This window comes from Diprion similis, chromosome 14 (assembly GCF_021155765.1).
Source record: "Diprion similis isolate iyDipSimi1 chromosome 14, iyDipSimi1.1, whole genome shotgun sequence".
Classification (NCBI taxonomy): domain Eukaryota; kingdom Metazoa; phylum Arthropoda; class Insecta; order Hymenoptera; family Diprionidae; genus Diprion; species Diprion similis.
In genome coordinates, this window is record NC_060118.1 from 8124186 (window position 1) to 8137238 (window position 13053).

At 40.2% G+C, this 13053-nt stretch overlaps 1 protein-coding gene across 1 annotated transcript; it reads right to left on the minus strand.

Moving 5' to 3' along the window:
• Positions 1–649: 649 nt before the first annotated feature.
• Positions 650–3593, minus strand: LOC124414876 (DNA damage-regulated autophagy modulator protein 2-like). The gene is made up of 6 exons (XM_046895987.1): positions 3111–3593; positions 2333–2454; positions 1891–2117; positions 1640–1778; positions 1352–1509; positions 650–1277 (listed from the first exon to the last, which is right to left on the minus strand). The coding sequence occupies exons 1-6, from the start codon at positions 3179–3181 to the stop codon at positions 1203–1205; spliced, it is 792 nt and encodes a 263-aa protein (XP_046751943.1). The 5' UTR covers positions 3182–3593; the 3' UTR covers positions 650–1202.
• Positions 3594–13053: the final 9460 nt, after the last annotated feature.

The following is a 13053-nucleotide window of genomic DNA, read 5'->3' on the forward strand; positions in this document are numbered from 1 at the left end:
TTACGTATTAACTGAAGCTTATTGTTACAAAGAAGGTATCCAAAGTCAATCCCTTGTTGGCAATTTCACCCACAAGCCCATAATATTTTTAACTAATACGAATGGATAAGTTTTCTCATAACGAGAAATGGAAAATATAATTTTATCGATTAAAAGAAAGAAAAACTGCCTTAATTTGAAGGGTAGTTTCACCACCTTAAAGTGTTCAATGGCAGATAAAAAAAAATACGTGTCACTTAGTTTTTAGTCTACTATAACATATTACAAAAGAAATTAAATCGGAGTGATCCACCTGGGATACCTTCCTTGTTAGAAAAGGCCAGTCATTGTGATACAGCTATGCCTGATGGTTGTACCGCGCCTTACTTACGCAACCCGTTGTTCAGATAACTGCTTCAACGTTTGCGAATTGGAATCAATCCAGAATGGCGTATGAGTATCGGAATAGAGTAATGAATGAAATCGTTGTTACACTAATATTCACGAAATAATAAAAACTATAATCAGATGTGGCAATCAATTCTAGACCATTCAAGGGTTCATCATCTTGGCATTGTCAGCTGCACCATTTACTGAACTGCAATTGAACCATGTTTCACAATCGAAACGACAAGCCAAGTAGGAATCGTTTGATTACCAGGGATATTCTGCTTCGAGATTACAGCTTTCAATGTTTTATTGAACAATACTTGGTAGTTGCTACAATATTTCATATTGATAATAGCCACAGGGCAGTGCTAGTTTATAAATAACTGTTCACTACTTCTTGCATTATACTATAACGAATCCAGTTCGTCTTAAGTAAGCATTTCGTTTCTCGTATAAATTAAAATAATTCGCTATTTATTCTACCTCTTACGATCACTGGCTCGGTCAATTGACCAACATCACATTGGCGAATGACCAAGTCTTTTACCAGGTTATATTAATATAGTAACTGTGAGAATCTCGATCATTAAGTACTATTAGAGTCCACCTCACATCAGCATGGACTATTCGTAAAAGATGGCAATGATTCAGTGACTTATCTCCGACCCGTTGGAGATATTACCAAAAGTTTCTGCACACTTTAGCGAAATTTACGAATGCTGTAGAAGATGTGCAGAAGACGTGAGTCTGATCGTCAGAGTTCCCGTCCTTGCTCAGAGGGCGAATTTTCGATTGTTGACAAAGTTCCGGAAGCACCACTACTTGGCATATTTTTATACTTCTTGCATCGTAGTTTCCTGCGTCTCCGACAGTTTTGAGTTTCGTCTTTCCTTGTCCAGGTAAATCAGCTGCAATTATTAACAATGTTTCGATGAATCGACATCGTTATAAACTCAATGAGCTCCGGACGACGTTCACTTACAGTGACTTCAGGCGGCTCAAAATTTATTAACCGAAATTCGGGAACAAAGGTGACCAAAAATGCGCAGAATACGATGGCCAGCATCCATTCGGCTGCCACGCTAGTCACGTGCCATTCCCACCCGCCATCCTCAGGCTTCCACTTCTTGTAGTCGGTTCCTGGGAAAATTGATCAGCCCGTTACTCGTCAGTCATCAGAAAAGATCATTATTAGAGATTATCATCATTGAGACCCTTGTTTCGACATGATCGGGATGGAGAATCGTTGGAATCGTTGGAACGCGCTCACCTTTGAACTCCAGGGTCGATATGTAGCCAGGAATGACGACTACGATTGTGAGAATTACCGTGAAAGCCGAAAGCGCACCGCGAACCCAGACGATGGTCTGACCATTCAATGCGTTGATCATCTTCTGGCTCAAGTAGGTCTGAAATGTGGAATCAGCGGACGCTAGTATCCTTAAAGATTCAACTTTTCGAGTATCAGCGCAAAACGTGATCCCCTCGGAAGAAAAACAAACTCCGCAGTTTTACTCTTACCTGGAGACCGAAGTAGAGGGTCCCAGCCATGAAGCAGGTCATCGCGCCAGTCATGTGAGCCGCTACCACTCGGGCCTCCTGAAAGTTCGCCAGGATGTCGAGGCCCAAGCATGACAGAAAACCGCTCCATGCTGTCAGCAGAACCATGGATCGGTTCACGGAGTTGTCACCCCGTTCAATTCGCCACTGTTCGACCTGCCGATGCCTGATGTATACAAAGCAGGCAACTGCAATTGAAAAGGTTAGTTCATTAGGTGTCATCGTACTTGTTCTTGGGGTTCATAATGTTATTTCCTTTTTCACATTTCCCACCATCTAAGCATTCCGATTGGTTTACTAAACTTTGCAAACTTTGGATGGTGGGAAATGTGAAAAGTGAAATTACATGAAATTACATAAAAAACTTGGAGTGTCGGGTAGACATCCTTCAGTTGTAACTTACGCAGGAACGCTGCTATGTTCAGGAGCTGTGCGAATATGCAGGACTCGGGTGACAATGTGCCGGTTTCTGATATGTAAGGGAAACGGGGCACCACGTGATCCCATTGTACTGATATAGTATAACTGAAATACAACACCGTTTAATGTGTCATTGATTGTGAAAGTGCGAAACACAAAGCAAGGTGAAGAATAGGAACGTGATGCTCTGATATCGTGAATTCACTCTCGGATTGATATCATTGTGTGTGTTCGATACTTATAAACGGTCTCTTGAAAATCTATTTCAAATATTCTATACACGGTTTTTCATTATTCTGTTATTTTGACGCATTCATCCCATCAAACAAAAAAGCCTACTTTACGTTGTCCAAATGGATCGTGGAGCCAAGATTATACTGGCCAGCATGTGCGCAGTTTACCTTTCAGCTGACCATAACATCTATTGTTCAACTGAACACCCAGTCGTATGAAATTCCACGCTATTGTTAACCGGCGATAATCAATCGAAGTGACACAAATGTTTGAAAATTACTAATTGCATTAGAATGGCGGGGCAATGACGTCATGTGTATAATGAGAGTTCGCAACAAAAAGAAATGATCCAATTACGTATCACTGGCTGGTCAGCCTTTGAGCCAAATTTACTATTCTCTTCACTCGTTATAACTGTATTAAATTATTCTTAAGAAGCAAACATTTTTTTTTACGAATATGTATTTCGGATGAATCGTATAAAAACGAGAGAATCAGTTACATCTAATGTCTCGGTAAATACTCACGTGATCATAAACGTGACAGGGATCAGGATGAAGAGACTCAACGGTAGTACATGTAAGGATTCGCACGGCATTTTTGGAAAAGCTGCTGAAAACCTTGCTCGGTGAAAATGAATTCCGCAAAGTCAGTTTGCGGATAACGAAATATCTGGTCCAAAGTCGAATAATATATGCCCTTGACTACGTGGCACAGCGATAAAGTGGATGAACCATGAGATCACGAGCTTCCTCGATTCGGATGTTAGAAAATTTCCATCCAATTCCTTGGTTACAATAATATTGATACTATCGTCTTTGCATTCCCAGCAATTCCGTTGTTGCTGCGATTAATCAATCAATAAGTCCAACTATTTTACAAAGCCACTGTTTAGAATCGGTGCAGCACCTGCTCGTCGAACACCATCAACAGCGGCATCGGAAGGTAAAATTTTTTTTCCCCAAAAAATTAAGTACCAGTGAAAGTCGATGTTTCTAGTTTTATTTTCTTCTCCACAGACTTATGCTGAGAATTGACAGATTTTTTTGATTCGCTTTTCCTCTTTCGAGGTTTGTAGTTTCTTCTCCTCTTTATCACAGCAACTTCGCACAGACACGGTACATTTTCCTGGAGGCAGAGAAATCCCGTCTTTTATTCATCACAATAAGCACACCAGTAATTGAGCGATTAATTCCTCTTCGCAATCCCTTACGCGACGGCTGTTACAATTTGTAAAAACGCGAGTATCGGTTAGCCCGTCTGGCCAGCGCAGATAGTTCTCGTTCTACTGACCGCACGCTTAACTCGGTGGAGTCCCTCGACGATCAGCTTGGACTACCACCGATTACGTACCAACACAATTATGAAATAACTAAAGCACCTGTACAGGTTAGGGTGTTTCATTTTCAGGTGATATTTTTTTTTCTGTGTGCTACCTGAAAATCTCATACCTTATACAAAATCAAAAAATTATGCCGCCGGATTAAAGGTTCCAAGTGCATCAGAGACTTAGCTCTTTCAAAAATTTGATATCCCATACAAAAAACATAGAAATTTTTTTTTTTCGGTTTCACGAGTGACACGCAATTAACTGTGGAGGAAAAGATGATCCAACTAAAGGACGGAATTTATCGCAAGCTAATTCATGCATGAGCAGTCGAACATAAATTCCTTCACCCTAACTTGCGACGCGTGCCTGCAGTCTTCTCTGTCGTGATACATATCCGGAAGTTTAGATATAAATTCATTTTTTCTTTAATGTTACTATTTAATTAATTTACCAAATGGTAATTAACATAGACATGCATGATTTATGGTTGTTATAACTTTACACAGGAATCATGTTTCTTTAATGTATTATAAATTATATGCACAATTAGTCTCGCTTATCGGAGATCTGACTTCAAATTATTTCTGTTTCAGTGGTGAAATTGCAGGTGAAACTGACAAGACCGAGAATAAGGACTTCCACACTCTATTCCTGGCAAATGAATCTCTAAATCGTACATATTTTCCCGATTACGAAATTTTCCTGGTTGCGTCTGACGTCAAGATAATAACTGACATCATATCTTCAAAAAAAAAAAAATAATAATTTCCGGGTATAAAATTTTTTCGGACAATTCAAATATCAAGAGTCAAAAGGTTATTCGCAGTTAGCAACGACGCCATGAAATTTCGCTGGACGAACATAAATGACATTTTCATTGTTAGGTGAGAACCTTATCAAAACGATGCTTGCGAGTAAAAAAAGCAAAATATTGTTACGTTGGTATTGACCCAAAATTCACATTTTCAAAACTGCCACTTGAGCCCGGAAGTTTCTATTACATATTCACTTATCGTTTAATCGCGATGCAGTTTTGAATTTATGGTACACATTGATTACTGATTAGCTAGTAAACTTTATGGTCAACTTACATGCAAAATTATGAAACAGTTAAACGCTGTTTTTAGAGAACTGTCGAAGGCAGCAGCGGTCTTGAGAAACTGGCAGTTTAATTAGTTTGTTGTTTCGGAAGATTGACCACATGCGTACACCGACACGTATCTACATTATTTATCGTGTCGTCTCCAGAACCAAATGACCCCAGACTCTAATCGTTTTTTTCCGATTTAGCGTCACTGCTTCGTCAAGTAAAATCCCGACTTCTTTCTTCCAACGCCATGCGTAATTTTTGCGAGAACAGCTTCCGTTTTTTTTTTTTTTTTTGCAACGGCCCTCCAAGAACAGGTCACAGATAACGATCTCGAAAATTTTGAATAACGACGGAATAATTTTGTAAAACGAGTTGTCGAAATTATTATAATGCTCGTTAAGCATAATCGAAATATATTCATAAATTTTCTAATTGATGAGAAGAATTTATATAATTTTCACAAGTTATACAGAACCACGTGTTCATACTTAGTTGAGGTCTTATATGTAAATACATATAGGTTATAAAAAGTGGTAGAAACGAGGCAGTTTGTACTTGGGAAACAAGAATAGATAACGGATACGATATATATGCTCTTATCGCATATACGCGCGGTGACATGGAGTTGACATGTTAGAAAGAAGAAGCTCAAAATAATTGAAAGGAAAAAAGGAACGAAGTTGAACTTTACGTAAGTGACTCTTATCAGCTCGACAGTCAAAATGAAGTGAATTAAGGGAAAAAGAAATTCGTGGAAGACACAGGTTTGGAGGTGAAGTAACTCCGGCTACAAAAATATTTATGAAACGCTAGTTTTAAAACATTCAGTTTTATTATTACACTATTGTACAATTTTTTAGATTCGCAAATTGCTTATTCTACCAATTCCATCTAAGATAAATCTTAACTTAAGATACTTATTATACAAATGGAAATGTATTGTATTTTATTAAACCAAAAAATATGATAATGTAATAAAAAAAAACTGTCAACACAAATTTATTATAATTGTGCCACCAATTATCTGTAGAACGTTGAAGGTGATCCATCGTTCCATATTTCTGGTATTTCCAAATCACTACTTTCTGTACTCGCTATCGCTTGTTTATAAGATTAATTTTGACTCAAGTCAAGTGTCCGGCTAAAAACGATAGGCTTTGACTGTTTCTGTGATTACTCGACGTAAATTTGAACCTGAACTTTGACGTACAAGGACCGCAAAGAATCATAACTAACAATAAAATGTCGTTTGACTGACATTTTGAAGTAGAAGACGGTTCGACCGGCATTGTGACTGTGATATTGTGAGTCCTTGGACTACGTGACATGGAATCTGAAGAAATCGCCTTCTTTCGACGAACAACGGCGAAGAAAACTATCAGACTCTTGACACTTCCAAAGCTAGTTGACGTTGCAGTTGAAATGATGAATTGAATTCCAAGGAGCCATCTCTGACTTTAATTACAGAAATTCAGTAAAGACATTAACAAGGATGGAGAAGAAATAACAGAGGCTTAAATGTAAAAAGGTTTCACCGTTTATGGCTGTAAATTTTGATCAGTTAATTATAGCGCACCGAAGAATTTCTTCCCGCATTTTTGTACGTGTTTGAAATTTTCACCAAAAATCTTAACCGCATTATATAAGTTTCGTCAGGATATTCGTGTATATCCTGTATTCTTCTTTTTGTACTTGGTCGTTCTTCTTTTGAGGTAGTTTCCTTGCAATATCGTCCCTCTTCCTAATAGATGTGATTATACCGTGTGTGATGCATGGTTTTATTTTTTCCATGTTGTGTCTATGACTCTGATTTCGTAATTGTTGCTCCATTAATTTTCTATTTTATTATTTCATTAAGGCTTTCGCAACTTTATTAACATCAGCTTGTATCATCACTTCTTTCCATTCTTCTCTCTCCAGAGCTCCTTTGGTTTTATTGTAATCGATTGATTTAAGATCAGTTATATTCTTCTATTATAATTATATTTGCGAACTGTAGATTTCCATGTCATTATTTTCCTTTTTGTTGAAATTCGTTGAGTTTTTTCGCCAGGTAAACGCATCCAGCACTCCTTTCTGGATTTTGCTTTTTATGTCAATAAACGCGGCTTCCATCTCTCAATTGCTTTTCGTTGGATTGGTTACAATCTGAGTCAGCTCGTCTACTCCGTCGAAGCAGTAATTGGCAGCCTGTTGGCAAGATGTCACTAGGGTCTTCATACTGATAGCGTCGCTCGTGTTGTAGTTGATGTTTCAATCTGAAGTATCGAAGTTTCTGGCTAGATTTCGTGATATTATTTTTATTTGTTGAATATTATTGTCGGTACTATTATGTCTATTGTGATGTAATCCAACCACGCAATCCTCATTCTTGTCTATTTCACACGGATACACGTCTGCAGATTTTCCTAGGACGGCAGTGGTTTTTCGTTCTAGTATTGCTTTTGTGCATTTTGTGCAGGTGGAGGGAAAAGATCTGGAAAATAGGTCGTCCTGCGGGATTCCGATTTATTTCTTGATGAATGCGTCGTGGAAATTTTGGTAACAGAGACCATTACACGATGTAAAGGACAAAATTTCTATAACTTCAGATTGACATAGACAAGAAGTAACAAACATCGAGCAGAGCCTTGCTTTCTTTTTGAGTAGATATTCTGTTGACTGGAAATAATTCTGGATGCCCCATCCTAGACTGATTGGCCCCCCTAGAAATCGAAAAACACGTTGGAAATAGCGAAGAACCAGCAGCAAAGAAATAACGATTAAAATCTGCAGTTTTTCGGCTGTAACTTTGCAGGTGTTGCTCGCAGCGTATCGGGACTGCGATTAATCGATTCCTCTCGCGAAATCACGTCGAAATAGTACCCTAAAGAATTAATTGCAGCACTTTTCAAAGTCGTCGAAATTTTCGCCAAAAATGCAAAGGGGTTAGCCTTGGATTTTTTTTGGCCGAAAAATCTTTTGTCTGGGAATCGATCCGTATGACGCTTTTTAGACTAATTCGACGCCCAGGAACTCAGAAAACACATGAAAAATAGCCTAGGACCAGCAGCACAGAAATGACGATGAAAATCTGCAGTTTTTCGGCTGTAACTTTGCAGGTGTTGCTCGCAGCGTATCGGGACTGCGATTAATCGATTCCTCTCGCAAAATCACGTCGGAATAGTACCCTAAAGAATTAATTGCAGCACTTTTCAAAGTCGTCGAAATTTTCGCCAAAAATGCAAAGGGGTTAGCCTTGGATTTTTTTTGGCCGAAAAATCTTTTGTCTGGAAATCGATCCGTATGACGCTTTTTAGACTAATTCGACGCCCAGGAACTCAGAAAACACGTGAAAAATAGCCTAGGACCAGCAGCGGAGAAATGACGATGAAAATCTGCAGTTTTTCGGCTGTAACTTTGCAGGTGTTGCTCGCAGCGTATCGGGACTGCGATTAATCGATTCCTCTCGCAAAATCACGTCGGAATAGTACCCTAAAGAATTAATTGCAGCACTTTTCAAAGTCGTCGAAATTTTCGCCAAAAATGCAAAGGGGTTAGCCTTGGATTTTTTTTGGCCGAAAAATCTTTTGTCTGGGAATCGATCCGTATGACGCTTTTTAGACTAATTCGACGCCCAGGAACTCAGAAAACACATGAAAATAAGCCTAGGACCAGCAGCGGAGAAATGACGATGAAAATCTGCAGTTTTTCGGCTGTAACTTTGCAGGTGTTGCTCGCAGCGTATCGGGACTGCGATTAATCGATTCCTCTCGCAAAATCACGTCGAAATAGTACCCTAAAGAATTAATTGCAGCACTTTTCAAAGTCGTCGAAATTTTCGCCAAAAATGCAAAGGGGTTAGCCTTGGATTTTTTTTGGCCGAAAAATCTTTTGTCTGGGAATCGATCCGTATGATGCTTTTTAGACTAATTCGACGCCCAGGAACTCAGAAAACACATGAAAAATTGCCTAGGACCAGCAGCGGAGAAATGACGATGAAAATCTGCAGTTTTTCGGCTGTAACTTTGCAGGTGTTGCTCGCAGCGTATCGGGACTGCGATTAATCGATTCCTCTCGCAAAATCACGTCGGAATAGTACCCTAAAGAATTAATTGCAGCACTTTTCAAAGTCGTCGAAATTTTCGCCAAAAATGCAAAGGGGTTAGCCTTGGATTTTTTTTGGCCGAAAAATCTTTTGTCTGGAAATCGATCCGTATGACGCTTTTTAGACTAATTCGACGCCCAGGAACTCAGAAAACACGTGAAAAATAGCCTAGGACCAGCAGCGGAGAAATGACGATGAAAATCTGCAGTTTTTCGGCTGTAACTTTGCAGGTGTTGCTCGCAGCGTATCGGGACTGCGATTAATCGATTCCTCTCGCAAAATCACGTCGGAATAGTACCCTAAAGAATTAATTGCAGCACTTTTCAAAGTCGTCGAAATTTTCGCCAAAAATGCAAAGGGGTTAGCCTTGGATTTTTTTTGGCCGAAAAATCTTTTGTCTGGGAATCGATCCGTATGACGCTTTTTAGACTAATTCGACGCCCAGGAACTCAGAAAACACATGAAAATAAGCCTAGGACCAGCAGCGGAGAAATGACGATGAAAATCTGCAGTTTTTCGGCTGTAACTTTGCAGGTGTTGCTCGCAGCGTATCGGGACTGCGATTAATCGATTCCTCTCGCAAAATCACGTCGAAATAGTACCCTAAAGAATTAATTGCAGCACTTTTCAAAGTCGTCGAAATTTTCGCCAAAAATGCAAAGGGGTTAGCCTTGGATTTTTTTTGGCCGAAAAATCTTTTGTCTGGGAATCGATCCGTATGATGCTTTTTAGACTAATTCGACGCCCAGGAACTCAGAAAACACATGAAAAATTGCCTAGGACCAGCAGCGGAGAAATGACGATGAAAATCTGCAGTTTTTCGGCTGTAACTTTGCAGGTGTTGCTCGCAGCGTATCGGGACTGCGATTAATCGATTCCTCTCGCAAAATCACGTCGGAATAGTACCCTACAGAATCAATTGCAGCACTTTTCAAAGTCGTCGAAATTTTCGCCAAAAATGCAAAGGGGTTAGCCTTGGATTTTTTTTGGCCGAAAAATCTTTTGTCTGGGAATCGATCCGTATGACGCTTTTTAGACTAATTCGACGCCCAGGAACTCAGAAAACACGTGATAAATAGCCTAGGACCAGCAGCGGAGAAATGACGATGAAAATCTGCAGTTTTTCGGCTGTAACTTTGCAGGTGTTGCTCGCAGCGTATCGGGACTGCGATTAATCGATTCCTCTCGCAAAATCACCTCGGAATAGTACCCTAAAGAATTAATTGCAGCACTTTTCAAAGTCGTCGAAATTTTCGCAAAAAATGCAAAGGGGTTAGCCTTGGATTTTTTTTGGCCGAAAAATCTTTTGTCTGGGAATCGATCCGTATGACGCTTTTTAGACTAATTCGACGCCCAGGAACTCAGAAAACACATGAAAAATAGCCTAGGACCAGCAGCGGAGAAATGACGATGAAAATCTGCAGTTTTTCGGCTGTAACTTTGCAGGTGTTGCTCGCAGCGTATCGGGACTGCGATTAATCGATTCCTCTCGCAAAATCAGGTCGGAATAGTACCCTAAAGAATTAATTGCAGCACTTTTCAAAGTCGTCGAAATTTTCGCCAAAAATGCAAAGGGGTTAGCCTTGGATTTTTTTTGGCCGAAAAATCTTTTGTCTGGGAATCGATCCGTATCACGCTTTTCAGACTAATTCGACGCCCAGGAACTCAGAAAACACGTGAAAAATTGCCTAGGACCAGCAGCGGAGAAATGACGATGAAAATCTGCAGTTTTTCGGCTGTAACTTTGCAGGTGTTGCTCGCAGCGTATCGGGACTGCGATTAATCGATTCCTCTCGCAAAATCACGTCGGAATAGTACCCTAAAGAATTAATTGCAGCACTTTTCAAAGTCGTCGAAATTTTCGCCAAAAATGCAAAGGGGTTAGCCTTGGATTTTTTTTGGCCGAAAAATCTTTTGTCTGGGAATCGATCCGTATGATGCTTTTTAGACTAATTCGACGCCCAGGAACTCAGAAAACACATGAAAAATAGCCTAGGACCAGCAGCGGAGAAATGACGATGAAAATCTGCAATTTTTCGGCTGTAACTTTGCAGGTGTTGCTCGCAGCGTATCGGGACTGCGATTAATCGATTCCTCTCGCAAAATCACGTCGGAATAGTACCCTAAAGAATCAATTGCAGCACTTTTCAAAGTCGTCGAAATTTTCGCCAAAAATGCAAAGGGGTTAGCCTTGGATTTTTTTTGGCCGAAAAATCTTTTGTCTGGGAATCGATCCGTATGACGCTTTTTAGACTAATTCGACGCCCAGGAACTCAGAAAACACGTGATAAATAGCCTAGGACCAGCAGCGGAGAAATGACGATGAAAATCTGCAGTTTTTCGGCTGTAACTTTGCAGGTGTTGCTCGCAGCGTATCGGGACTGCGATTAATCGATTCCTCTCGCAAAATCAGGTCGGAATAGTACCCTAAAGAATTAATTGCAGCACTTTTCAAAGTCGTCGAAATTTTCGCCAAAAATGCAAAGGGGTTAGCCTTGGATTTTTTTTGGCCGAAAAATCTTTTGTCTGGGAATCGATCCGTATCACGCTTTTCAGACTAATTCGACGCCCAGGAACTCAGAAAACACGTGAAAAATTGCCTAGGACCAGCAGCGGAGAAATGACGATGAAAATCTGCAGTTTTTCGGCTGTAACTTTGCAGGTGTTGCTCGCAGCGTATCGGGACTGCGATTAATCGATTCCTCTCGCAAAATCACGTCGGAATAGTACCCTAAAGAATTAATTGCAGCACTTTTCAAAGTCGTCGAAATTTTCGCCAAAAATGCAAAGGGGTTAGCCTTGGATTTTTTTTGGCCGAAAAATCTTTTGTCTGGGAATCGATCCGTATGATGCTTTTTAGACTAATTCGACGCCCAGGAACTCAGAAAACACATGAAAAATTGCCTAGGACCAGCAGCGGACAAATGACGATGAAAATCTGCAGTTTTTCGGCTGTAACTTTGCAGGTGTTGCTCGCAGCGTATCGGGACTGCGATTAATCGATTCCTCTCGCAAAATCACGTCGAAATAGTACCCTAAAGAATTAATTTCAGCACTGTTCAAAGTCGTCGAAATTTTCGCCAAAAATGCAAAGGGGTTAGCCTTGGATTTTTTTTGGCCGAAAAATCTTTTGTCTGGGAATCGATCCGTATGATGCTTTTTAGACTAATTCGACGCCCAGGAACTCAGAAAACACATGAAAAATAGCCTAGGACCAGCAGCGGAGAAATGACGATGAAAATCTGCAATTTTTCGGCTGTAACTTTGCAGGTGTTGCTCGCAGCGTATCGGGACTGCGATTAATCGATTCCTCTCGCAAAATCACGTCGGAATAGTACCCTAAAGAATTAATTGCAGCACTTTTCAAAGTCGTCGAAATTTTCGCCAAAAATGCAAAGGGGTTAGCCTTGGATTTTTTTTGGCCGAAAAATCTTTTGTCTGGGAATCGATCCGTATCACGCTTTTTAGACTAATTCGACGCCCAGGAACTCAGAAAACACGTGAAAAATAGCCTAGGACCAGCAGCGGAGAAATGACGATGAAAATCTGCAGTTTTTCGGCTGTAACTTTGCAGGTGTTGCTCGCAGCGTATCGGGACTGCGATTAATCGATTCCTCTCGCAAAATCACGTCGGAATAGTACCCTAAAGAATTAATTGCAGCACTTTTCAAAGTCGTCGAAATTTTCGCCAAAAATGCAAAGGGGTTAGCCTTGGATTTTTTTTGGCCGAAAAATCTTTTGTCTGGGAATCGATCCGTATGACGCTTTTTAGACTAATTCGACGCCCAGGAACTCAGAAAACACGTGAAAAATAGCCTAGGACCAGCAGCGGAGAAATGACGATGAAAATCTGCAGTTTTTCGGCTGTAACTTTGCAGGTGTTGCTCGCAGCGTATCGGGACTGCGATTAATCGATTCCTCTCGCAAAATCACGTCGAAATAGTACCCTAAAGAATTAATTGC